The sequence below is a fragment of the Taudactylus pleione genome, unplaced genomic scaffold, assembly GCF_031769625.1.
Source record: "Taudactylus pleione unplaced genomic scaffold, aTauple2 ptg000209l, whole genome shotgun sequence".
Classification (NCBI taxonomy): Eukaryota; Metazoa; Chordata; class Amphibia; order Anura; family Myobatrachidae; genus Taudactylus; species Taudactylus pleione.
Genome location: NW_028284611.1, coordinates 1,309,542 through 1,335,004, shown reverse-complemented (window position 1 = coordinate 1,335,004; position 25,463 = coordinate 1,309,542). Strand labels below are relative to the sequence as shown.

Here is a 25,463-nt window from a genome sequence, read left to right as displayed (position 1 = left end):
CAGAGTAATATCACAAAATCATATAATCATAATTACTAATTAGCAACTTCAACTAGGCTGTTACTCTGCCTTGAATCCTGAGGCCTGTGATTTGCTGTTTGGATTCAGTTTCCATTTTACATATCTCATTGGGATTTTGGTAGCTTGTTTTTTGATACTGTTTTCCATGTCTCTTATTTGTTTTTTTATAGTTAAATTAGTACTTCAATCAATCAATCAATCAATACTTTACCTGGCTTCTAATATATACTCCACTTCCATTTAACTGTGCTGGCCTCAGGTCTCTAATCTAGTTCTTATTTTTCAAAACATTCTATAGGTTCGTATAGTTTACTGAACTGCTATCCTGTCTGCCATAGCAGTGCCACTGTTTCATACAGAGGTGCTATATTCTTTTAAATTGCCATGTGTTTGTGCTGCTGTTCTGTTGCTTACTTTAACCTGCCAGCTCACTGCAGCCTTTGGCCAATATTGGTGAAAACAATATTGTGAGCGGTTATTGATGTTATTAATACCATGGTAACAAAAACAACCCAAACTACATGATGTTAGCTGCTTTTATACATTTTAAAGAAATCCAGAACCAAAAATGAGACAGAACTAAAATACTTGAGGGTGGTTTTGCCCAAACCTTCTAGTGCACATCTCTACTATTTAATATCCTTTCTGATGTTTGAATACTGGTCTATATTCATTGTTGCAATGACTCTTCATATTTAAAAGTATGCTAGTTGACTTTATTAACTATTTTAATATATATGAGCACTTTTTTATGTGTGTTCATTATATGTGCAATTTATAAAATATACTGTTTATTATACACAATCACAGCTAATTTCCTGTGTGAGAAAGATATACAGTAACTTTAGTGCTGTGTGCAACACTATATATTTTTTTACCACTTAAAAACATTAATTTTACAGATATTGTGCCTGATGCAGAGATGTACGCTAACCTGATGGTTAATGCACATCTCCGATGGTGGAAGGACTGCGTATGCACAGGATGTGTACTGCGCATGTGCATACCTCCATCTGCGAGTTCACTCACAGAGCCTCCCAGTCACAGCTTGATTGACAGGCTGCAGCATTTGGGAGGCGTATCCCTGTACAGTATTCCCAGAAATGGGGACACTTCGCCCCCATTTTGTGGAAGGGACGAGGTCAGGGTCTTTGTTCGTGGACACCTCTATGTCGGTGGATTTCCTCGCAGCTGCTAGGACCCAGTCAGGCTGCGGTAAGCTTCAGCTACCGCAGCCTGGCCAAAGGGACAACAATCGCGACCGATGATTGCAATTGTTCCAATGGTGATCCAAGGCTGCAACCTCGGTGGCAATGCTGGGATCACGCAGAGGCAGCAAGGATATGTCTGACACCTTCTTCTGCATTTTAGATGGATGGAATTGCACAGCCGCTTGTGTGCAGCTCTCCAATTTTGTCCATCTCTGATCAGGCCCAATGTTGTTTGCCATAATATGGTCAATCCATAAGCACTGGTGACCTCTATCCACATGGCTAAGGCTGATTTCTTCCTTGCTTTGGCGCATACACAGTATGTTGAAATTAACAATACCTGTCCACATTGCCACATGTATCTGAATCAGCTCCTTTTTGTTTATTTGTGTTTTCTATGCCAATCCACTGTGCCTGGTGGATAAATCCTTGCCTCTCTGCTATGGTGTAAAAGGGTGAAGTAAAGAGAACTGACAAAGAGAAAAGTTGGGAGAAGAGCCTCTCCTTCCAGGTGCACCAGCAGAAGGTAGCATCAGGTCCAATTACAGTCCAATTACCACAACATCATAAACAAATATAAATATTATTCTGTGTACCACAATAGCAGCTTATTTGACAGTGAAAGGACCCATGAAATAAAACATTTGCCTCCAAAGTCCATCCCTCTGCCTATTGATTAGACAAGTAAAAAGTATTGAGAAAATACATTTGTTAACTGTTTGGTAGGGGGCCTTCAAGACTCTAGATTGTCAGCCGATAATTGGTTGATATGGCAGAAGCAAGGAGAGTGGAGCAGTAGAGATACACACCAATGGTTCAGCATCCTCTTTCCAGAGCCAGGCTGTGTTTAAGCAGTTGGCTTGAAGCTGGATTAGCTGGGCTGAATGGGATGCTAGGCCAGCAGAATAAGGTTGTCTAGTAACTAGGCCCAATTATTAACATAGGGTAGGAGCACGACCAGAATATCTAATTCAGTGGAGAGCAGAATTCGGTCAGTCCAGTGATGGGAGGTAGAATCCATTTTAAAAGTGGGCAGCAGGATCTGGGAACTAAGGAAGCCAGCGGGCAAATAAAGAAAGGTAAATAGGCTGGGGCTGAAGCCTAGAGTGGTAGCAGATGCCAGTATGGGCCTGGTGTGGGGCAGGTAGGCTAGACTGAATGCATCAGGCCCCAAGCCTGAGCAGGATGCAGGAGGCAGGTCAGCATACCTCCCTGTGCTGGAGCAGTTCTGCATAAATTACTACCCAGAAGTTCATTTTTATCATCAAGATCACAACACCCATATTACAATTCTTTTTCAGATAATTACATTTTGCTTTGCCTAGCTGTACTTCCATAAGTGATGTTTATAGCTTGTTATAGTGGGTAAAAATTGTCATTAACTCTAGGAGCCAGCTTAAAAGTTTAGGAGCCAGACCATCTTCCCTAGCCAAAATATATGAACACATGTACATGTATAGACCATCCCACAAGCCCATCAGATTGCACCATATGCCCATCCTTGGCCCCATTTCATAGTATGTCACACAGTTGTGCCCCCAATTCATAGTATACCACACAGTAGTGCGCCAAATTGATAGCATGCCACATTAGTGCCCAAAATTCATAGTATACCATACAGTAGTGCCCCAATATCATAGTATGCCACACAGTTGTGCCCCCCACTTCATAGTATACCACACAGTAGTGCCACAAATTCATAGTATGCCACACAGCAGTGCCCCCAATTAATAATAATTGATCATTTATCTGAAGCCTGTAAGTATATAACCTTTTAAGCCCTAATCCCTGCTCATCAAATTACCACACTACTGTAAACTTACCTCCAGGGGCATAACTAGGTATTTGAAGACCCCATAGCAAAAGTCTCTAAGTGTCCCTGTGTACCACACAATCGTGAAAAATGTATATACCACATGTAACTTTGACAAGGAGATGGACCCCCCTCAGCTCTGGGCTCCATAGCAGCTGCACCACTTGCCCCTATGGTAGTTACAACCATGCTAACCTCCCATCTTAGATGAGTAGAGATATCCACACTAGCAAATAATTATAACATTACAATGCTAGCAGTGCCTTAGACTTTATAACATATCTCCACAGTCAGACCATCCACATTACCCCATCCTCCAGAACTCTCACATAAATCAGCTTCTAGTACACTAACAATTACCAGCTTCCTTTGACCCCTGTGCCTCCATTTTCCTTCATAACCTCCATTGCCAGCTCAATTCCCCACCTACATCAAAAACCAGATTTCATTGACCCATGTTTTCAATGCCTCCACATATTCTTGATCCCCCAGGTATATAAGCCTTCGTTGCTATTACATAAGGTAATCTTTCAGTAGCCTCAAGTTTCAAAATTCCTCCCTTGACCCACATATATGGGGGAATTCAATTACCCATGGTAAACTAATGTGGGTAATAACAGGAGTTAGCCTCGAGCTTTAACGCCCTGGGCTATTCAATTAGCCTCCCGCATTTGCCCAATAGCTTTGTTAAAGCATGATAAGTTCACAGGTCTGCGCATTAACTGGCAGTTATCACCCGATAACAGTTAATGGGGATTTCTCTTTGGGTCTCAGGAGACCTGAGAATAAATCCCTGAAAAGTGGGACTAATTATATTCTGGTCAGATCAGAGGAGCATGTGTGCTGGGCTCCTCCAATAAGGGCTCAGCACATTCTCCTGGGCCCCCTGGGGGTCTCTCACCATAGAGGAGCCTGTTAGCACAAGTATTTGTTGTATTAGTTGTTACAATATTTTCAATAAGGCCAAGAAAATGTTTAACCCATCCAGGCAATTCCTGTTATGTGTGTGGTGAAGTAATCTGCAAATCTCAGAGGCGAAATTTCACACCACTTTTAAAACAGTCTTATGAACTTTTGCAGCGCTGCGTGGCGGAGCTGCGCGCCGGGGAGGGGGTGCTGTAAGACCCCCAGCCCGGTGCTAAGCAGGGGGGGTGCGATCAGAGTGATCGCTCCCCCCCACAGCCATAGGAGACTGCTCTGGCTGTTGCAGCAGCCGCGAGCAGTCTCACACAGCAGCCCAGCACAAGCTGTGTGCTGGGCTGCTGTGAGGGAGGGGGGGCGACGCCAGACACGGGCCCCTCTAGCAAGCCCAGGCCCGGGTAAACTGTACCCGCGCCCCCCCCCCCTCTCGGCGCCCATGTGTCCGTGCGAGTGCTTTGCGATTGCAATTAGCATACATTCGCAGCAGAACTGCATACATGATTGGAGTTGCGATCGCATCAGCGATCCTTGCTGAATGAGGCCCTATGCCCCTCGGCTTGGACCTGTCAGTGACGAGCATAGAGAGCATTTTCATCAGCAGGTTTCTAGGATGGAAAAGAGGTACCGAGGCAAATGGAGTCCAGTATGCATGCTGACCATTGCTGGACCATGAGGAGAGACATCCCAAAGGCAAAATATGCCGAAAATTATCATCTACAAAATTTTAGATCAGCAAGAATGAGGTGTATATTTATCATTTAGACTTACATAAGTATTAATTTTAATTTAAAAAAAATAAGCGTATATCACTAAACAACCCTGCCTGATGGAAATAATCTGAATGCATTTAGATTCAGTTTATTTAATTCTTGAAAGAAAAAAAAAAATATTTTTTAGACCAGCATTATTATTATGTAATATTAGTACAGGTTGAGTCTCCCATATCCAAATATTCTGAAATACAGAATTTTTTTTTTGCATGAATGAGATAGAGAAACCTTTGCTTTTTGAAGGTTCAATGTAGACAAATTTTGTTTAAGGCACAAAATTACTAAAAATATTGTAGAAAATTACCTTCAGGCTTTGAGTATAAGGTTGGGGTACCCCCAAATTTGTGCCCAAATAGGGTCCCCCAATTTTTTAAAATGTTGTACATATGGATAACAGCACCAGAGCTCCGCATCGCCCGCATCCAGCCAGGTCCGGTAAGCTCCTGATGCAGCTGACAGCCCCTCACCAACAGAGTTGAAGTGCGCGGTCGCGGCAGAGTGTGCCTTGGGTTGGAGTACCTTGTGCCTGGAGCTTGCCGCCCACAGAGAGAGTAAGGGGATCAATGGCCCCTGTTAAAGTTGTCGCTGCCGGCTGCCTCAGGAACTCACCGGACCCGGCTGGATGCACACGCCCGGAGAAGATTGCCCCGGGACTTGCTTGGAGGACAGCTTATGGAGGAAGCCCTGTGGACTCGTTGGCTGCCCTGCGAAGTCCCTGTAAACCAGGGGCTCCTCACATGTGAAGTACGCGAGTACTTACAAAGAAGAGGAGCTGCCCAGGAAGAAGGACTCATCGCCCCATTGCAGTGTGTGAAGCCCCAGCGGAGGACAAGGTCCCACGAGTGACGAAGAGGATCGTCGGCCTGCAGCAGGCAGAGGAAATGACAGCCTGAAGACTAGTGCTCAAGGACCCCGGGCAGCACAGTGCTCTCCTTGCCGGATGGAGCCCTGAGTGGGGTGCTGTATTATTCATATGTACAACATAAAAAAAAATTGGGGACCTCTATTTGGGAACAAATTTGGATGGAAGTACCACATAGTGTTCTGTATATGAAACATAAATGAATTTCATGTATGTACACAAACTTTGTTTGTCTTAGAAAATTATTGAAAATATTGTATAAAATGACCTGCAGGCTGTGTGTATAAGGTGTATGTAACACAGAAATGCTTTCTGTGTTTAGATTTGGATCCAATTCCCAAGATATCTCATTATGATATGCAATTATTCCAAAATACGGAATATTCCGTTATCCAAAATACCCCTGGTCCCAATCATTTTGGATATGGGAGACCCAACCTGTATAGCGAATATAATGATCATGCATCAGCTGTGCAGTAATTAGCAGGTCATTAGAAGCAGCAATGATGCAACTAAAACATGAAATGAGGACATGATGCTCCTGGAAGCTTCGTCTACTGGCAAACTGGATTCTTCAATGGCTTTGATCCAAAAATAGTGATATGGAACATAGGTGTAAACTCCAGGCCGGTTAGCCAAGGCACACCCCTCTCTCCAGCTTACAATGCCAACTTGATACCAGGCCCCCTGGATGTCACAGACCAGGGGTCCTCCAGAGTCTCCCTGCAAGATAAAAGGCTAGTCGTCACATTTTTTGGGGAAAACACAATATAATCCCACGATTTTAAAACTTTTTACTTTGCTGATAAAATGTCAGCAATGTCCTGATACCTGCATGCACGACAGACATTGCAGTGACTTGCTGCATCCTGATTCATTCATCATTGTTTGAATCAGAGACAAGAGGCCTGATTCTCAGGTGGGAACAAAGCAACCAAACATAAAAACAAGTAACTTTGGGGCATACCTGCCTATCCTCCCGATTTGGTCGGGAGCCTCCCGAAAATCGGGTGCCGCTCCCAACCTCCCGAGAAGGCAAGCAATCTTCCTGGCTGCCGCCCACCCCTCCTATCCCCCCGCAATAAGCCAGCTCCGTCATGCGCATGCGCACTGGGCCACCATGTGCATAGCGCTCACGAGCGGGTCTGAATCAGGCCCAGTGTGTGCGCATTCTCGATAATTTCATATTTCCTAGGTTTCTCATGACTGTCATCCTACGTGTGGGCAGACATATGCACAATCAGTGTGGTGTAGTTAAAATTGGTAACTTCTCATAAAAAATTGCATAATGTGTAGCAGAGACATTGGGGCTTTTGATTTGACCCATTTGTCGGACAGATCAGAATAATCAGACAGTGTGTGGCTTTACACTGCAATTTTGATTAGAGTTTGAAGCCGCCCCTCCCAAATCTACATCTCTCTGCAAACATTACATCTGCCCCCTGCAGTGCTATATGGTTTTACCAAGGTGCAAAGTTACTTGCTTTTTTCTGCTTTGCTGCCAACTCAGAATCAGCTCCAATACACTGCTGTTTACAGAATAGAGTAGATCACAGTCATCTATATGTGGTTCATCAGGATCAAAACAAGTTGTATACGTCCAAAAGCAATCTGAATGTTAATCAAGACTAGGGATGTGCGCCGACTCCCGTGTTTTGGTTTTGGTTTTGGATCTGTATCTCCTTCAAGGTTTTGGATCTGGATTTGGTTTTGCAAAACCACCCTCTAGTGTTTTGGATCTGGATTAAAAAAAAAAAAATAGATAAAAAGTTTTAAAAACCGCTAAAATCATGTAATTTATGTAATCCAAATCCCGAAATTCGGATTTAAAATCCAAATTCTGAACCGCAAAAAAAGATCAGAACTGCGATTCGGATTTACCCGGATTCACAAAATTCGGGCGGATTCGGATTTCTGGAGATCCGAACCGTACATCTCTAATCAAGACTCATCTATAAAAGAGAGGGTGAGGTCTCCAATACCCGTGTTACTAGAAAATACACGTTGTTCTTGCAATTGATGACGTAGATGGTTCTGAACCAGGGATAGCTGTGATGAGTTCATATAAGAGCACAAAGGGTGTTCTACTTGCCAGGTGTAGACAGCACCCTGCAACTAAATGCTCATTCATTTTTGCATTTATTGAACTTCTTCTGTAGCACTTCTGTAGCACTTCTGTAACACTTTTGTAACACCCCTGTAGTACTTCTGTAGCACTTCTGTAACATTTCTGTAGCACTTCTGTAACACTTCTGTAGCACTTCTGTAGGACTTATGTAGCACTTCTGTAGCACTTCTGTAGGACTTCTGTAGCACTTCTGTAGGACTTCTGTAGGACTTCTGTAGCACTTCTGTAGGACTTCTGTAACACTTCTGTAGCACTTCTGTAGCACTTCTGTAGGACTTCCGTAGCTCTTCTGTTGGACTTCTGTAACACCTCTGTAGGACTTCTGTAGGTCTTCTGTAACACTTCTGTAGGACTTCTGTAACACTTCTGTAACATTTCTGTAACACTTCTGTAGCACTTCTGTAACACTTCTGTATCACTTCTGTAGCACTTCTGTAGGACTTCTGTAACACTTCTGTAACATTTCTGTAACACTTCTGTAGCACTTCTGTAGCACTTCTGTAGGACTTCTGTAACACTTCTGTAGCACTTCTGTAGCACTTCTGTAGGACTTCTGTAACACTTCTGTAGCACTTCTGTAACACTTCAGTAGGACTTCTGTAGCACTTCTGTAGGTCTTCTGTAGCACTTCTGTAGGACTTCTGTAACACTTCTGTAACACTTCTGTAGCACTTCTGTAGGACTTCTGTAGCAGTGTTACTGATTGTGAGGACAGCTGCTTCCCAACACCAGAGCAATACTGAATTGCTATGGTAATTATGTATCCACCGCCACAACTTAGGGTGAGTTAAATACTTTATCATCCAACCCCTGATGATGAATAGGCCCCTTGGGGTGAAGAGAGAACTGCCCATTAGTAGCTGCCCACAAGTAGCTGTTCTTTATCTGGTGGTTTATGTGAGAAGTATGGCCACATGTTACCCTGCTGCACAATACTCCTGTGATTATTGATCATATTACCAGGGATTGATAGATCTTATCTGGGAAGATATTAAAGGCATACCTGACAGGTGTCCTTCTGTCCATCCTGGTATCCGGCACAGATCTGGTCGCTAGGGATTATCATGCTAGAGCTTAAGGAGTTGATTTGGTACATCTGCTGACATTCACTGTTGCTAATTAGTGGCACCATCACTTCCTGCAGAGTCCACGGGTATGGCAGGCTCACTGCAAAAAGACATATACTGTATATATTTTATCCTTTTCACATGCCATCAATGGAACAACACATGGAAGTAATCATAGCATAAAATAGGTAATATTGTCATGGTATGCTACTAAAGCCATGATACGTGGGGTCAAAATAAAGCACTTTAACCTTGCGCCTCTGTTAATGATTTCAGCTGCTTGTATCCCTCTTTTGGCGTACACCCTTAACTCCAACACATAACAGGAAAATAATACATATAAGAGGTAACAAGCGCTAAATTGTAAAAGGAGAAAGATTTATGGGGGCTAGATCACTAGTAATGATTGATCCAGGTTGGCACTCCTATTAATCTCTGTTCTCCTTCTCGAGCTGTCAGACCAAAACTTACATTCCGGTTCTGGCTCCTGTGCACATAAAGTATCTTTTGTCCTGTGGATAATAGAGCCAGACCTCACTCAGAATAATCTTTCCTGTTGAAAAGGTACTTACATTAAAATTGGGTAGCAGTCGGGAAGACCGACTGTCTAATCCCAGCAAGTGTCTAATGACAGGCATCGAGATCAAGACGCCTGTCATTAGACCTACGTCAGGAGCCCGACACCCGGCATCCCAATCGAAGGTAGGCCGGGCGCCGGGCGTGGACAGCCGCGTGGAGGGTGGAGGGTTAGATTAAGGGCTCCCGGGGGGACTTAGGGTTAGGCACACCCTTGGGAGGTTAGGGTTAGGCTAGGGGAAGGGGGGGTTAGTCTTAGGCACACCCGGGGGGAGGTTAGGGTTATGTACCCTCCGGGGGACTTAGGTTTAGGCAGCTGGGAAGGGGGGGTTAGGTTTAGGCACTTGGAGGTAGGTTAGGGTTAGGGACCCTAATGGAGGGTTAGGGTTAGGGGGGGAATTAGATTAGTTCATACTTACCTTTGGATGTTTGGGATCTTCACCTCTGTTGGGCTTCTGCTGCCAGGATTTGAAATGCGTCCGGTGGTAAATTATACTGATTCCTTTAAATTCTATCACGTGTGCATATCAAGGTTTCATAGCATGAGAAATCCTGCAGAAATGTCCAATTCTTTAAATGGTAGCAGGTTTATTTATACAAAAATCATCATAAAAATCCAGTCTTTTCATGGATAAAAAACTTAATCCCAAATAAAAACATCAGTCCGTCAGGAGAAATAGGTACCGAGGTCCCGGCCAGGAAAGACACAGCGACAGATGGCCGCTCACCATGCTGCAGACAACGGATGAAATGGGAGGCTGTATGGATAGATCTTCTTAGGCAGGTATCCTCCTCCTTGTAATAGTGTGGTTTCTACACATTTTGGAGAGTCCTCTCTCCTTTTTCATGATCTCTTGATCTGTTCCTGGACGGGACCTCGGTACCTATATCTCCTGATGGACTGATTGTTTTTATTTGGGATTAAGTTTGGTCTGTCAGCTCTGGAAGGAGAACAGGGATAAATAGGGGTGCCGACCTGGTTCATTACAAGTGATCTGGCCCCCATATGTCCCGGCCAGGGTTTCTCGGCATGGTGGTCACTGGATATTACCTGTGAGGTCATTGTGGCGAGGGGTCTCTGGCAGCAGTGCTGGTGTTTGATGAGCGGAATTGGCTGTGCATTGTTCTGTGCGGGCACATTGTCACTGAGGCCTGGTGAGACCTGGGGTGTTTCCATTCCGTTTGACTTGGGCACCGCCATCTTGCCTCAGGTCATGTGATTCAAGCTGTCCAATCCTGGTGGGTCATGTGCACTTTCCAGCCAGTCACAGCACGGCACCAGGTATTTAGGAAGGTCCAGAGCCTTCATTCAATGCCAGTGCAACGTGTTTCTCAGCTGTGGCTGAGAGAGAGTACCTGTGCCTTACCTGTCTGCCTGGAAGCGCTACTAGCCTGTTACCTTGCCTGCTCCAAACCTGCTGGACTCACCCTGCACCCTCCATTTACCTTTCCCCTGCCTGAGTACCTGAACCTTCTGTTTCCCTGCACCTTGCCTCACACTCTAACTCCCAGCTGGACTTCATTACTTCTGCCTGCACTTCGTTACAGCTCAACAAACCTGCATACTGGACATTTCCTGCCTATCACTATCTGGACATTCTCCCATTTGCTTCACCACAATTATCAAGTGCACTTTAGTGCTAAACCTGGACTTTTTGTTTTGCCATTCCTATATCTGCTAAATCACTTATTAAAAGCTCCACCTTTTTATTTAAATCTGCTTCTGTGTCTGCTCCTGTCACCACCCTGGGTCCACAACAAACCCACACCCTCACACCATAAATCTTCCTCCTATTACAATTTAGCACTGGTTACCTCTTATATTTATTATTTTCATGCTAAGTGTTGGTCTTTTCTAATATACTGTAAACTGTTGAAGGTGGAGTGCACTACTGCACAGTCACCATGTTATTCCTCCAAGGAGGCTTTATGGGTTAGGTATGGGATGCAGGCGCCCAGGGTCCCAGTGGTCAGAATCCTGATGTCGGCATCACAACAGGGTTAGGATACTGACATCTATTGGTATATAGCCTAACACTACCCATATGCCTACCCTAAACCTAACCCATCATTCCTGCAGCCTAAACCTAACCTTCCCCCCTGCAGCCTAAGCCTAACCCTTCCTCCTCATGCAGCCTAACCCTAAACCTCCCAAGGTTCCTAACCCTAACCCTAACCCTAATCCCCCTTGCCCCAATACTTCCAGTCAGGATGCCAGTGATTGGGATACTGGTACTGGTATTTTGACTGGTGTCAGGATTCCAGTGATGGCTTTCTGAACAGAAACATCCTGACTGACAGGATCTCAACTGTATCCCAGCTTCATTCCCTGTACCAAGATGGCTGCCAACCTAAGTTTTGCACCATTGTGTCACTGTGTTAGAGCACCACAGTGGGAGACAGTAGTCTTCCACTTAGTGCCAGAAAGACCTGCGAATACCTGTGACCTAAATGCTTTCCAGTGACCCTGTGCCACTGCCTGCAGACATTCACTGGGTAGTGAGCTGTACAGTATCACACCCACTCCATCTACCAATGTGTATAACAGCGAGTATAGGTTTACCTGCTTTACCTTTAATAAAACCACTACACTGGTTAAGCAACTGGGCATCAATTGACCATTACCTAAACTCCAGAGCAAATTGTCTTAGTGAATGAGCAAATCATACACTAGTGAAGAGAGCAAGATGTGTACTGAAAGATGCAGGCCTAGACAAACAGTTTTGTGCAGAAGTTGTGTCCACAGTAGTTTATCTCAAAAAAACATTCTCCTACAGTTGCCCTATAGACCATAACACTTATTGAAGCGTAGTCCAAGAGAAAACCTAGTGTAAAACTTTTGGAGGAACTGCCTATGTACACATACCAAAAGAAAAGATGCAAGCTGGATTCAAAGTCAGTAAATTGCATCATGTTTGGTTACTGATAGTAAATGCTACAGATTATGGAATCCAAGTAAAAAAAAGCTTTTCAAGTTTAGATATGTTACATTCAATGAAACAGTGCAAGTTATAGAAACTATGGAAGTTGATACACAGAACTACAGTTAGTATGTGTCACTGGACATGCCAGCAGCTGGAGATGTATCTGAATTAGGATGCAAGTGTGGAAGTTCAGCCACAGAAAAAATCTGCAAGATCAAATATGGACATCCACCTAAGTGGTATGATAAGGAATTAGCAAATTTTGCATTTAGTAAGTTTTGGATATTCGGGAAGCACAGACACAAGGTTTGACTGGTGTGAGTGGAAGTTTAAGATAGGAAAAAGGACTGTCACGAGTATTGATAGTGTGAGATAATTTTTGAAACCCTTGGGACCGGCTAAAGTAAGAGTGTGGGTGAAACTGTGAGACTTCATAAGTTCTAAACATAAAAGGATGGACAGAACAGTACTCTCTAGTGGGGGACACTTCCAAACAATATGAAATATACCTTTTATTAGTTATAGTTAAAATCAATATAAACCACAAATAGCACAAACCAAGATGGCTGCACCCATGTAGCTGGCCAGTTTGTTTACATCCCAAACTGTGGAGAGCAGGGATGTTGCTGAGGTACAGGGGAAATACCCGAATGTGGCAGTGCTGGGTACTGTAAGTACAGCTATGACACTGATTTGTTACACATTATTCTCAATTCTTTCCATTGGCTGCTGCAAGCTCACAAACTCAGTGGTGTAGCCAGGGGGAGAGAAGGTTCCCCATAACACAGTGATCCCAAACTGTCATCTGCTGTGCTGGTCACAACTTATTTGGGTCAACATCTTTAAAGACTCAAACATGCTGTCTGTAGGGGATGTAGTTATGAGACCGGCGGCCGTGATGCCACCAGTCTCAATCCCGACAGGGGAAGCCCAATAAGGGACTTAAGATAGGTGTCAACATACCGAACACAGAAGGATGGATGCCTGAATGAGGTAAGTCCGGGGCGCCCTTAGTGATAGCAATGAGTGGGGGGGGTTAGGTTTAGGTAGCGTACTGTGTTTAGCGTTAGTTTTTTTTGGGGGGGAGGTTAGGATTATGCACTCCTAGGGGGGAAGGGTTAGGATTAGGCATGAAGGGGGGAGGTTAGGATTAGGCACTCCTAGGGGGGGTTAGGCACTAATAGGGAGGGTTAGGGTGCGGGGTGGGGAGGATTAGGCTACCAGAAGGGAGGATTAGGGTTAGGGGAAGAAGGGGGGAGGGTAATTATACTTACCTGACCCCTGTCAGGATACCAACCATCAGGATGCTGTATTTTGACAGGATTCATCCCGACTGTAGCGGAAAAGCTGATTTTGCATCAACATGGCCATAACTGCACATTATATTGTGTTGGCATAAACATGTAACTTTCCCTTGTAAATTTGTATGTAACATCATTTGTGTGTGGAAGATGACAAGCTGTACTAGGAGGAAGATTATTTGTACAGGGAGAGGTCTGTTTCCAACACAGCACAGGGACAGGATAGGATTGGGAGTGAACAGGAGGTTGCCCTATGTCCCACTGTATGTGATAATACTAAAGCTTCTCTCACCTGTGTTGCAGCCATCCATAGATGAATGAACAGGGATTTGTTAGCAGCCAGGGGTGTACCAAAATGCGTGGATACTGACATACTGCAGGTAGCGTTCCTGCCCCCCAGAGTAGAACTCATTAGACTGGTTACCATGGGTAATATGGAGCCTGTATATAGGAAAGATTTCTGGACTGCACACCCTGAATATATATATATATATATATATAATGGGAGGTGCTACCTGATGAGACTAATTGCAGGCACAAAAAAAGACAAATCTCAGGTGCACAACTCCAAATTATTAATAATATATAAATGCAATAAAATTTTGCAATCAATAGAGGTTTTTAGCATAATCTTGGCCAAGGTTATGGGTCTACCCACCATATCCAGGTAACCTCTGTAGGGTAGGTCCCTAACATACTACGATTCAAATCCAGAGCACAGGACACCCCCATACTAGCCCATCTAAGCCGCCCCAGGGCACCGCCATAGTAAGAAAAGTGCAGTGTGAAAGAGATAGTTAGGATCAGCTACTGCTGCATATAAAGAATGAAAATAAAAAGTGAGGTACATATATAATAAACAAACAGTGAAGGGTTAAAATGTGTTATAAAAGAAAAATGTGTTATATTGCGGTGCCCTGAAACAGATCAACAAAGGCAATCAAGGGGGACCCACGCCCCAAAAATTAACCAACGTTGCACTACAGTATATAATATGGAGCCTGGTATGGTCAGTCCAGTGCTAGAATCTACTCTTGATGGTATGTAGATTGCTAGTCTAAAAAGAGGGACAGAGGAGTCTGGTCTCCAAGACATAATGTCTAAACATATGGTAAACAAGTTAATGCCCCCATATGTTTCTGATGGGGCAGGTAGGATTTCTGGTGTATCATAAACAGCAGGTTGCCAAATGTTGCCCTGTGCTGAGATGGTTTCTGAGGGAGGAGACTTGCCCAGCCCCCTGAAGCTGCTAGAACAGGGCATGATGGCAATGCTAGATGATAATGCCTTAGCTGACACTGCAAAGAAGAAGGGTGTGTCAGAGTCTCAGCCTGCACTTCTGAAACCCCTGTCCCCTAAGCCAGCAACCCAGAAGAATGATGACCACATTTGTAAAAATATGGTGTCTGCATGTGCTCTTTATCCTGATGTAGGTCCCTGGGGACTAGACAGGGACAATGTTTGTTCTCACTTGCCATATATGGAAGCGATGAGCCTCACTCCTGTGGATACAGGGCAAAGAGACAAAAGCACCAGGTTCTGGTTGGGCTACAGGAGGCTAAGTAAGTCCACATTGTTTTTTGAGCCTATCCCCTGCCCAGGATGGAGGAAATTTTAGATCAGCCCATCCCAGCAGGGTAATGACAGCAGTCAGTGTACAGCATGGGAGACTGTGGCATGATGTGTTACTGCTCCCATGCTGATCCTAAAGGGAAAGGTGTAGCGGGAAAGCTGATTTTGTATCAGAATGGGTATAACTGCACATGATATTGTGTTGGCATAATCATGTAAATTTCTCTTGTAAATTTATATGTAACGTCATTTGTGTGTGGAAGATGACAAGCATTTTGAATTTGGGCAAGAGAGGTTATAGGAAGGTGTGTTCCTGCATCAGCCATAAATAAGTCCAATTGTATATGGCAGTGGTGGTGAACTCTGTCACTCCAGCTGCTGAGAGACTACATATCCCAGCATGCACTGCCACAGTTTTAGCATTCCCTAATAGCAAAACTTTTGCAGTGCATGCTGGGACATGTAGTTCCACAGCAGCTGGAGTGCCAGGGTTTGCCACCACTGGTATATGGTATAAAATATATGTATCCATGGAAATTATAGGACAGCTGGCCAGACCCTTGCTCAAACAGTCATTAGAAGCCCTGTGTCCTGTGTGGGGACAGCGATCAAATGATAGTTGTTTACACAGAAAAACACTGGTCTTAGCAGGTGTGAATTGCTTCACCTAGTCAGATGTATACATTTATGACCACAGCCTACTTCAAAAAGAAGCTGAATGTATAATAAAAGAACCCCTTCTCAGGTGGTCAGGAAACCCTGAAGCTTCAGCCAGCTGGACAATCAGAGTGAGGGGGTTTCTGGAGAAGCAGGCATAAAAATGTGACTCAATTCTGGTTCAGTGTTCATCTGCATGAGGCTATCGAAGGATACAGATGATCCAGAGATTATCATTGGGAAGGCCTCATCCCAAAACCATTTAAACTAAGGGGTTTGAGTGGTTTGTTTCTCCAATTTATTATTTTATTTTATTTTCTGGAAATTGTAAGTAACTGTGTGATTCTTTTAACATTATTATATTATTTCTAACTTTTTGTATATAAGCTTTGAAGATATTCTTGAATTAAACATTAATTCTAGTTCTGGATCTGTGTTTTTATTGACCCAATGCCTCATATGGCTCATGTTACCTATTTTTCTAAGTATTGATAATTGTGTATGCAGGTGGGAGCAGAAGCTCACCTTATGCTTTAGCATTATATTCTTCTTCTGCTGGTGGCAGTTACCAGGTTTATTTAACCACACATGCTGAGGTAACCTGTAAAAGTCACGGGCGGCGATTCTCATATTGGTATATCTGGAGGGTCGGCTATGCAGGACCATGACACCGACAACCGGCATTACATAATGGTTCTGTCTGTAGCCTTAGAGGGGCATGTATACCATTTATCACATTGGGTCCATGTTCACAGGTTTCCTGTGCATCCTGCCTCCTCCAGCCACCACCATTCTCCTCCTCTGCATGGCTCCTACCATTCCACATTATCTCCACCCCTCCCCTGCATACACCTGACTCTACCCCTCCCCCATGATTTTCTCATCCTGTGTCTGTGTCTCAGCTCCCCCTCTGTCTGACACCATCTTTATGTTTGTCTCACTACCTCCAACCTGTATATGTACCTGTCTCCCCCTATGTGTCTCCACTGTTCCCCCACTTTTGTATGTACAGTATGTCTCACATTGTACTCACATCCAGTCTGTTCCATCTCGTATTTCTCCCTTTCTGCAAGAAATGCAGTGACATGATGTGGTGGTAATCAACCTTCGCCCAGGAAAGTGGACACCGAGGGCCTGGTCCAGAGGTGCACGATAAGCGAATGTTATGCTGATGTTTACATAGTTGAGTGATTATTAGCTACAGTGTATGCTCAATATATTCTTAGGACCCCCTACATGTTATGGTTACCCTGAGTGTACGCACAAATGCTGCAGAGTAAGGGAATGTTGGCATCCTAGATGAGGCGGGAAAACCTTGGGTGATGACAGGGAGGTGGCCTGATCCGTGGCCAATGAAAGCGGCTGCATCCTCAGACACATAGCCGCAGCCACAGGGGCCATGCTCTTAGGCAAAGACAGGGCAAGTGCAAGATCAATGATGCACATTATGGCGCTCCAATGGTGGGGTGTCTAGAATGGTGGTGCACTGTGCAGCAGTGCAGAAAGTGGGCGTATCCATACTTCAGGTGCATGAGGGGAATGCAGAGTGCAGCATTTGCATATTATATGGCAAAAATATGCAGGCACAGTGGCGATTGTGTGCACCTCTAAATCAGATCTTGAGTGGATAGGGATGTGATGTAATGGTATACACTCATAATGCCGAGAGTTTAGTGACCGATACATTCTAAACCGACAAGGATAAATAGACAGATAATATCCCGATGAAACCTAAATACCGACCACAATGATACCGAAAGAAATGGAACCCCAACATAAACATAGTAGACATTGACCAAACACCGACAAAACAAATTACCGAATTTATATTCCCATTCGACAAATTAAATACCGAAAATAATTTAATACCGACTTTTAGTATATAGACACCATTTAACCGAAGTTACTCTAAACCGACAGTACTGTTTATCTGAACATTTAAAACATGGAATAAAGTAACATACCTAATTACAAAAACCCGACTCATACATTTTACACAATTAAGAAATACCTACATTGAAAATACCGATATATCCACAACCCCGACAATGAAAATGCCGATAGTTTAAATAAAGACATATCACAAACCCGAACTTCAATTCCCAAAAACCGAATAATGTAGTCCCGAAAATGATATTAACGATAGTTTAAATAAAGACATATCACAAACCCGAACCTTAATTCCCATATACCGAATTATGTAATCCCGAAGTTGAAAATAACGATAGTTTAAATAAAGACATATCACAAACCTGAACATCAATTCCCATAAACCGAATTATGTATATACCGAATTATGTAATCCAATTGAATATAAATCTAATTTGCTCTCGCTCTTTATATATAAAATTATTATGTATAAATGTCTATTATATATATGTAATTTGTACTGATTCCGATGTAATCAGTGTTACCATATGCCTCGCTGGATGACACCAATGCTGTCATCAAGCTGCCTTCTCCATGCTATAGGTGGTTCCTTAGGGGTAGGTTACTATATATAGACAGCAGTTTTTCTATTTCATGTAATAAAAAATCTCTACCACACAAGATAATTGCTATGTGTATTCTCACCGCCAGATCCTATGTCACCCCATCCAGTGACCCAGCAGTTCATCCCCAATGGGAAGCTCAAAGATTTCGGAGGCAGGCACACGGGAAGAATGTAGTCGGTATAAGTAATAGGACTGGACAGTTCAATCAGAGCGATGTCTCCGTTGGATGTAACGGAACCGGTGTACTGGAAGTTCTCCGTAATACTCCGCACACTGGACTCAATCTGGTTAGAACTGGTAATCTGCAGCTGATACTGGCCCAGGACAACTGTGTAGTCTGATGGACTTGTAGACCTAAACGATAAAACCAAACAATTTCTATAAAACACCAGAAGTGCCATAAATTTATGATAACTGTAGTTTGTGTTTTAATGGAAGAAATTCAACTTTCACCAAACATCGTTCAGCACAAGTTCCCTGTATTGGACCTAAACCGGTTGATGAATGTTTTCCTTTTATACCTAAATGTGCTGCCTCAAGTCACAAGCTTTTATGATGACATTTACCATTATTTATTAACAAATGTTATATAGCATTACACATACTACACAGAGCTCTGCAGTTGGGAGGAAAAACTGTGATTTACCTAATAGGGAATTAATACACAGACAAATATATAAGAGACCTTTACCCTCACAAGCGTATAATTTGTAGGAAAATTAGAAATTGATATGTGAGGCTTAGGGCGTAATACAGAGGTGGAGGCTGCTGTGTCTGCTTTTGCGTCTCTATTCGGAGTCGCAACTGCCATGAAATGCAAATGCTAGTATCAGCCTTCCCCTGGTGTTGCAGCCTGCGTCTGATTGTGCGAGCACTGAGACCCCCACTTTCTGCACCTCTGCACGCTGTAACACCGCCGCTGATTCTCAACTCGTCACCATTGGCACTATATCCCTTACGCCAGCATTTTGGCAGTTGCATTTTCTCAGTCCGCGACTGCGACTCTGTGTCTGAGAACGCAGCTGCGACACTTCCATAACACGCCCAAAAGATGGACTTTTTTTGCGGTCACATCAGGCCATCTCAAAGTTAACCGCCAGGAATGCCCATCACTTTGCCACCCAATTCCTGATACATCTGTCTGAGTCACAAAAGAATCTTTGCGCGTACACTCTGTAACATATCTGCTGAAGGGATCTCCAGACCTTCTTCTTGCACATGTGCAGTTGCAACTAAGTGCTCAACGTTATGAACATCTGCATCGCCTTTGAAATGTGTGTGCTTTTGAATCAGGCCCTTTGTTCCACATATTGAATATTAGCTCAGCCAGAAAGCAGTGGGAAATAAGTGCATGGAAGAGCTAAATTATTGGATTACACTGTTGGGGCGGAAGTCAGAGCCGTAACTAGACTTTTTGGTGCCCAGAGCCAGAGACAGCATTGACCCCCCCCATTTTTTAAATAGGGACATAATATAGTGCACTTGAAAAGGGCCATGGCCTCATGGGGAAGGGCCAGGGAAGAGATAGGGGAGGCCAGGAGGTGCTGGGGATAAAAGAAGAGGAAGCTACAAGTGGGAATGATAATAAACAGGAAAATTGACAGGCCCAAACAGCCCCCTGCCCTGCGGTGCCCTGTGCCATGGCACTGGTCGCACTACCCTAGTTACTGCCCTGGTGGAAGTCAATTGTTTCCAGCCCCCTTCACGCCTGACAGAGCTATTCAATTGTTGGGCGCGATCAGCTGACGGTGCACTATTTCAGCTTGCACCCCCCAGGGGGCATGAGCTGAAATGGATGAAAAGTGACCCATTTGGGCACCCTAATGGCACTTTTTGCAATTGCTCCCAGCACTTTAGTCGGGGGTAGATGTTTTATGCGGCTAAACCTGACCTCTATGGGCGCGATCAGTGCGATAATCGGCATCAATTGAATAGCGCCTGCAATGTCCTGTCACTTTAGACAGGAGATCGGGCACGCTAAAACAATTAAATACCAGCCTTGATTTGGAGATCAGAGGGTTGCTAAGTATAGAAGGGGAATATATGTACGCTATATGTGAACGAGGCAGATCGTCAGTAATCAGGTAGCCTAGGGAAGTGATGAGGGTGGTTCTGTATTTGATAAGCTAAAAGGTGATTTTTCAGGGAACACTTAAAGGTTTGGAGAGTAGAAGAAACTATTTTTGTGCGAGAGAGGGCATGTTCCACAGAGGGGGTGCAGCCTGAAAAAAGTGGGAGTGTAGAGTAGAGGGCAACATTGGGACATATTAGGCCTGGTTCAGAGCCATATGCAATGCCAGCATTCATTTAGTTGACCGATTACTTGAAACTGGGGGAGGGGGTGTTAAAAAACTACATAGAAGGGAGACTTGTGGTGGTATAAAAAAGTCATGAACTTTGTTGGCAAATTAAACCCATTTTAATTGTAAGTTTTCAGGAAAACGTATGTAATATATATATATATATATATATATATATATATATATATATATATATATATATATATATATTAGGGGTGTGCACCGGCCACTTTTCGTGTTTTGTGTTTGGGTTTTGGATCTGGATCTATCTTCGTGCTTTGGATCTGGATTGGTTTTGCCAAAACCACCCTTCCGTGTTTTGGGTTCTGGGTGTTGTGTTTTGGATCTGTATTTTTTTTTTAAAAAGCATAAAAACAGCTAAAATCACAGAATTTGTGGGTTTTTCTGCTCCTATGCTATTATTAACCTCAATATGCTTCATTTCCACTCATTTCCAGTCTATTCTGAAAACCTCACACCTCACAATAGTGTTTTTATGTCCAAAATCTTGCACCGAGGTAGCTGGATGACTATGCTAAGCGATACGAGTGGGCGGCACAAACACATGGCCCATCTAGGAGTGACACTGCAGTGGCAGACAGGATGGCAGTTTGAAAAACTAGGCCCCAAACACTACATAATGCAAAAAAAAAAAAGGTGCAAGATGGAATTGTCCTTGGGGCCTCCCACCCACCCTTATGTTGTATAAACAGGACATGCACACTTTAACAAACCAATCATATCAGCGCCAGGGTCTGCCACACGACTGTGGCTGAAAGGATTGGTTCGTTTGGGGCCCCACAAAACAAGCTGGCAATTAATTTGTCCCTGCACAAACTGGCTCTACGGAGGCAAGATGTCAACCTCATCCTCCTCATCCACCGATTCCTCACCCTCTTCAGTGTTGTGTACATCCTCATCCTCACAGACTATTAACTCGTCCCCACTAGAATCCACCACCACAGGTCCCTCTGTACGTTCTGGAGGCTGGTCTCCCTGGAAGAGTTGATAATTCATTTTTATGAACATCATCTTCTCCACATTTTGTGGAAGTAACCTCCTATGCCTTTCGCTGACAAGGTTCCCGGCTGCACTAAACACTCTTTCGGAGTACGCACTGGAAGGGGGGCAACTCAGGTAAAATAGAGCCAGTTTTTACAGGGGCCTCCAAATTGCCTCTTTTTCCTGCCAGTACAGGTATGGACTGTCTGACATGCCTACTTGGATGCTGTCACCGATGTAATCCTCCACCATTCTGTCAATGGTGACAGTATCATATGCAGTGACAGTAGACATGTCAGAAATTGTTGCCAGGACCCTCAGTCCGGACCAGATGTCCAAACTTGGTCCTGCCTGCCCTGCATCACCGCCAGCGGGTTGCTTAGGATACCTAAGTTTTTTCCTGGCAGCCCCAGTTGCTGAAGAAAATGAAGAAGGAGCTGTTGACATGTCACGTTCCGCTTCAGCTGACAGTGTTTTCACCAGCAGGTCTTTGCACCTCTGCAGGCTTGTGTCGGCCGGAAAGAGAGACACCACATAGGCTTTAAACCTAGGATCGAGCACGGTGGCAAAAATGTAGTGGTCTGATTTCAACAGATTGACCACCCTGGAATCCTGGCAAAGCGAATGAAGGGCTTCATCCACAAGTCCCACATGCCGAGCGGAATTGCTCCGTCTTAGCTCCTCCTTCACTTTCTCCAGCTGCTTCTGCAAAAGCCTGATGAGGGGAATGACCTGACTCAAGCTGGCAGTGTCTGAACTGACTTCGCGTGTGGCAAGTTCAAAGGGCTGGAGAACCTTGCACAACACGGAAATCATTCTCCACTGCGCTTGAGTAAGGTGCATACCCCCTCCTTTGCCTATGTCATAGGTGGATGTATAGGCTTGAATGGCCTTTTGCTGCTCCTCCATCCTCTGAAGCATATAGAGGGTTGAGTTCCACCGCGTCACAACCTCTTGCTTCAGGTGATGGCGAGGCAGGTTCAAGAGTGTTTGCTGGAGCTCCAGTCTTCGGCACGCAATCGCTGAATGGCAAAAGTGGCCAGAAATTTTTCAGACCACCCAAAGCGTCTCCTGCACGCCCCTGTCGCTTTTCAGAAAATTCTGCACCACCAAGTTTATTGTGTGAGCAAAACATGGGGAATTTGCCCAGATGTAATGTCCGCACAATATTGGTGGCATTGTCAGATATCACAAATCCCCAGGAGAATTTAAGTGGGGTAAGCCACTGGGTGATGATTTCCCTCAGTTTCTCTAAGAGGTAGTCGGCGGTGTGCCTCTTACTGAAACCGGTGATACACAGCGTAGCCTGCCTTGGAACGAGCTGGCATTTCTGAGATGCTGCTAATGGTGACGCTGCTGTTGTTGCTGTGTAAGGTGATACATCTACCCAGTGGGCTGTCACAGTCATATAGTCCTTAGTCTGCGCTGTTCCACTTGTCCACATGTCCGTGGTTAAGTGGACATTGGGTACAACCGCATTTTTCAGGACACTGAGGACACTTTTTCTGACGTTTCTGTACAGTCTCGGTATCGCCTGCCTAGTGAAGTGGAATCTAGATGGGATTTGGAACCGGGGACACACTACCTCCATCAATTGCACTAGTGGCAGATACCAGACGCACGTCTAACACCAACATAGCAGTCAAGGCTCAGTTATACGTTTTGCTTCTGGATGACTGCTGTCGTACTTCATCCTCCTCGCTAAGGACTGTTGTAGGGTAAATTGTTTAGTAAAAGTAGTGGTGTTCCTACTTCCTCTCTGGGATGATGAACGACTCCCAGCAGCAGCAGCAACAGCAGCAGCAGCAGGAGGCGTAGCAATGAAGGATCCTCCGGAGGAATCCCGGATAGGATAGTCAGTCATGCCAGTGACATGGCCTGCAGGACTACTTCTGGTCCTGACTAAGGAGGAAATTGACGAGGAGGGAGTTGACGGTGTGGTTTGCAGGAACTTGGATACAACAGGACAACGGGATTTAGGTGTCCCTGGACTGCTTACGGTCTTAGCCAAAGTTTCTGAACTTGACAGTAACTATTTATGAACGCGCTACAGGTGCCGTATAAGGGAGGATGTTCCTAGGTGGTTAACGTCCCTACCCCTACTTATTTCACCTTTACATATGGTACATATGGCAAGACAGTTGTTGTCCGGATTTGGATAGAAATATTGCCAGACCAAAGAGGTGGAATGTTTGGTCTTCTGCCCAGGCATGACCGTGATGGGCTTTTTCATCCCACGGACAACAACTGTCTCCACCAGAGCCTGATTTAACCAAACCACATCACCATCAGAATCCTCCTCGCCAACTTCCTCCTCAGCGCCAGCTACACCAGTATCCTCATCCTGTTGTACTTCAACAGTGACATCTTCAATTTGCATATCAGCAAGTGGACTGTGGGTGCTCCTTTCAGCACTTGCAGGAGGCATGCAAATGGTGGAAAAAGCCACCTCTTCCCGTCCAGTGCTTGGAAGGTCAGGCAGGGCCGAAACTAGGATATCTGTCACCCGGTGCAAGGCAGCAATTTTGCGCCCCCTCCCTTCCCGTACCTGGATTTTGTCCTTGCTCCTCCATAAGGCAGTGCACTAGTCAAACGTCCCTGGTATAGTGACTTACATTATTCCACACACTGTAATGCCTATTACACATTATTCCACACACTGTAATGCCTATTACAAAAGTGCCACTTACATATTTTCCCAACACCATTTTATGCACACGGTAAGGCTTCTAATTACTTTAAAATTACCTGCTCGTTGTGAGGGGTTCCATGCTTGTTGCCAGGGGGTTTCATGCTCATTGCTATGGGGTTTATGCTCGTTGCCAGGGGTTACATGCTCGTTGCCAGGGGATTTCATGGGAGAAGATGCAGCTTTCAGAATCTTCTCCTGGCACCTGCGCTGGCCTAACAGACTCTAGAGGTCCAGTAGGACCTCTAGTGTCTGTCTCCTCCTTGATGGTGGCCATTTTTAGATGACCGTTTTCAGCAGAGTCCATGCGGACGGCTAGTACGCATGGAATCTGCTGAAAATGGCCAACCAAAAATTGCTGCCGCCAAGGAGACAGGCACTAGAGGTCCAGTAAGGACCTCTAGCATCTGTCTCCTCCTAGGCAGTGGTCATTTTTGGATTGCCGTTTTCTGAATCTGCAGCCCCCAAGCCACCGTGAGTCAGCCCTTTTTCACCCCCTGCATTCCGGCACCCAGTGCACGTGTACCTCTAGCCCCCCCCTAGTTGCGGCCCTGGGTCAGGCATCGCAACCGCCACCACACTTGGACTCTCCTTGGGGATTTGTGATATCTTCTTAGAATGCACAGTTCTTTGATGTGCTCTTGCCAGCTTAACTCATTTGATTTTTTTGGGGGAAGGAGGGCTTCCATCGTCATGTGAAGCTGAACCACTAGTCATGAACATAGGGAAAGACCTTAGCCGTTCCTTGCCACTCCGTGTCATAAATGGCATATTGGCAAGTTTACGTTTCTCTTCAGATGATTTAAATGTTTTCTTCAAGGTAATTTCCCTGAACTTTGTCATTTGGGATTGTATGTGCCCTCACATTGTATGTGACATTGGGCATCGGCCTTGGCAGACGACGTTGATGGCATGTTATTGTCTATGTCATGACTAGTGGCAGCAGCTTCAGCACTAGGAGGATGTGGTTCTTGATATTTCCCTATTTTATTTTTATCGGAGAAAGTTTGGTCCGCCATTTATGTTACATTGATATATACGTGCGGCTAAGGCGCATACAAACACAGAAAATAATTTTTTATTTTTGTTGGAGACTAGTGCACTTTGTGGGTTACACCACCCTTTAAGAAATGAGCAAGCCAGCTCTTTACTTA

The 25,463-nt window shown here is 44.6% G+C and overlaps 1 protein-coding gene across 2 annotated transcripts in view; it reads right to left on the bottom strand.

Annotated features, from left to right (window-relative positions):
- Positions 1-4,679: 4,679 nt before the first annotated feature.
- LOC148517803 (transmembrane protease serine 9-like) overlaps positions 4,680-25,463 on the bottom strand; it is a 267,334-nt gene continuing 246,550 nt past the window's right edge. The window contains exons 13-15 of one of the 2 annotated variants that reach the window (XM_088478151.1): positions 18,398-18,672; positions 8,730-8,893; positions 4,680-6,321 (exon numbers count right to left, since the gene is read on the bottom strand). In XM_088478151.1, coding sequence (XP_088334277.1) covers positions 6,079-6,321; positions 8,730-8,893; positions 18,398-18,672 — 682 coding nt within the window. In that variant the 3' untranslated portion in view covers positions 4,680-6,078. Of the gene's footprint in view, positions 6,322-8,729; positions 8,894-18,397; positions 18,673-25,463 lie in introns of those variants that run through there. The other variant, XM_088478152.1, reaches the window with a different exon arrangement.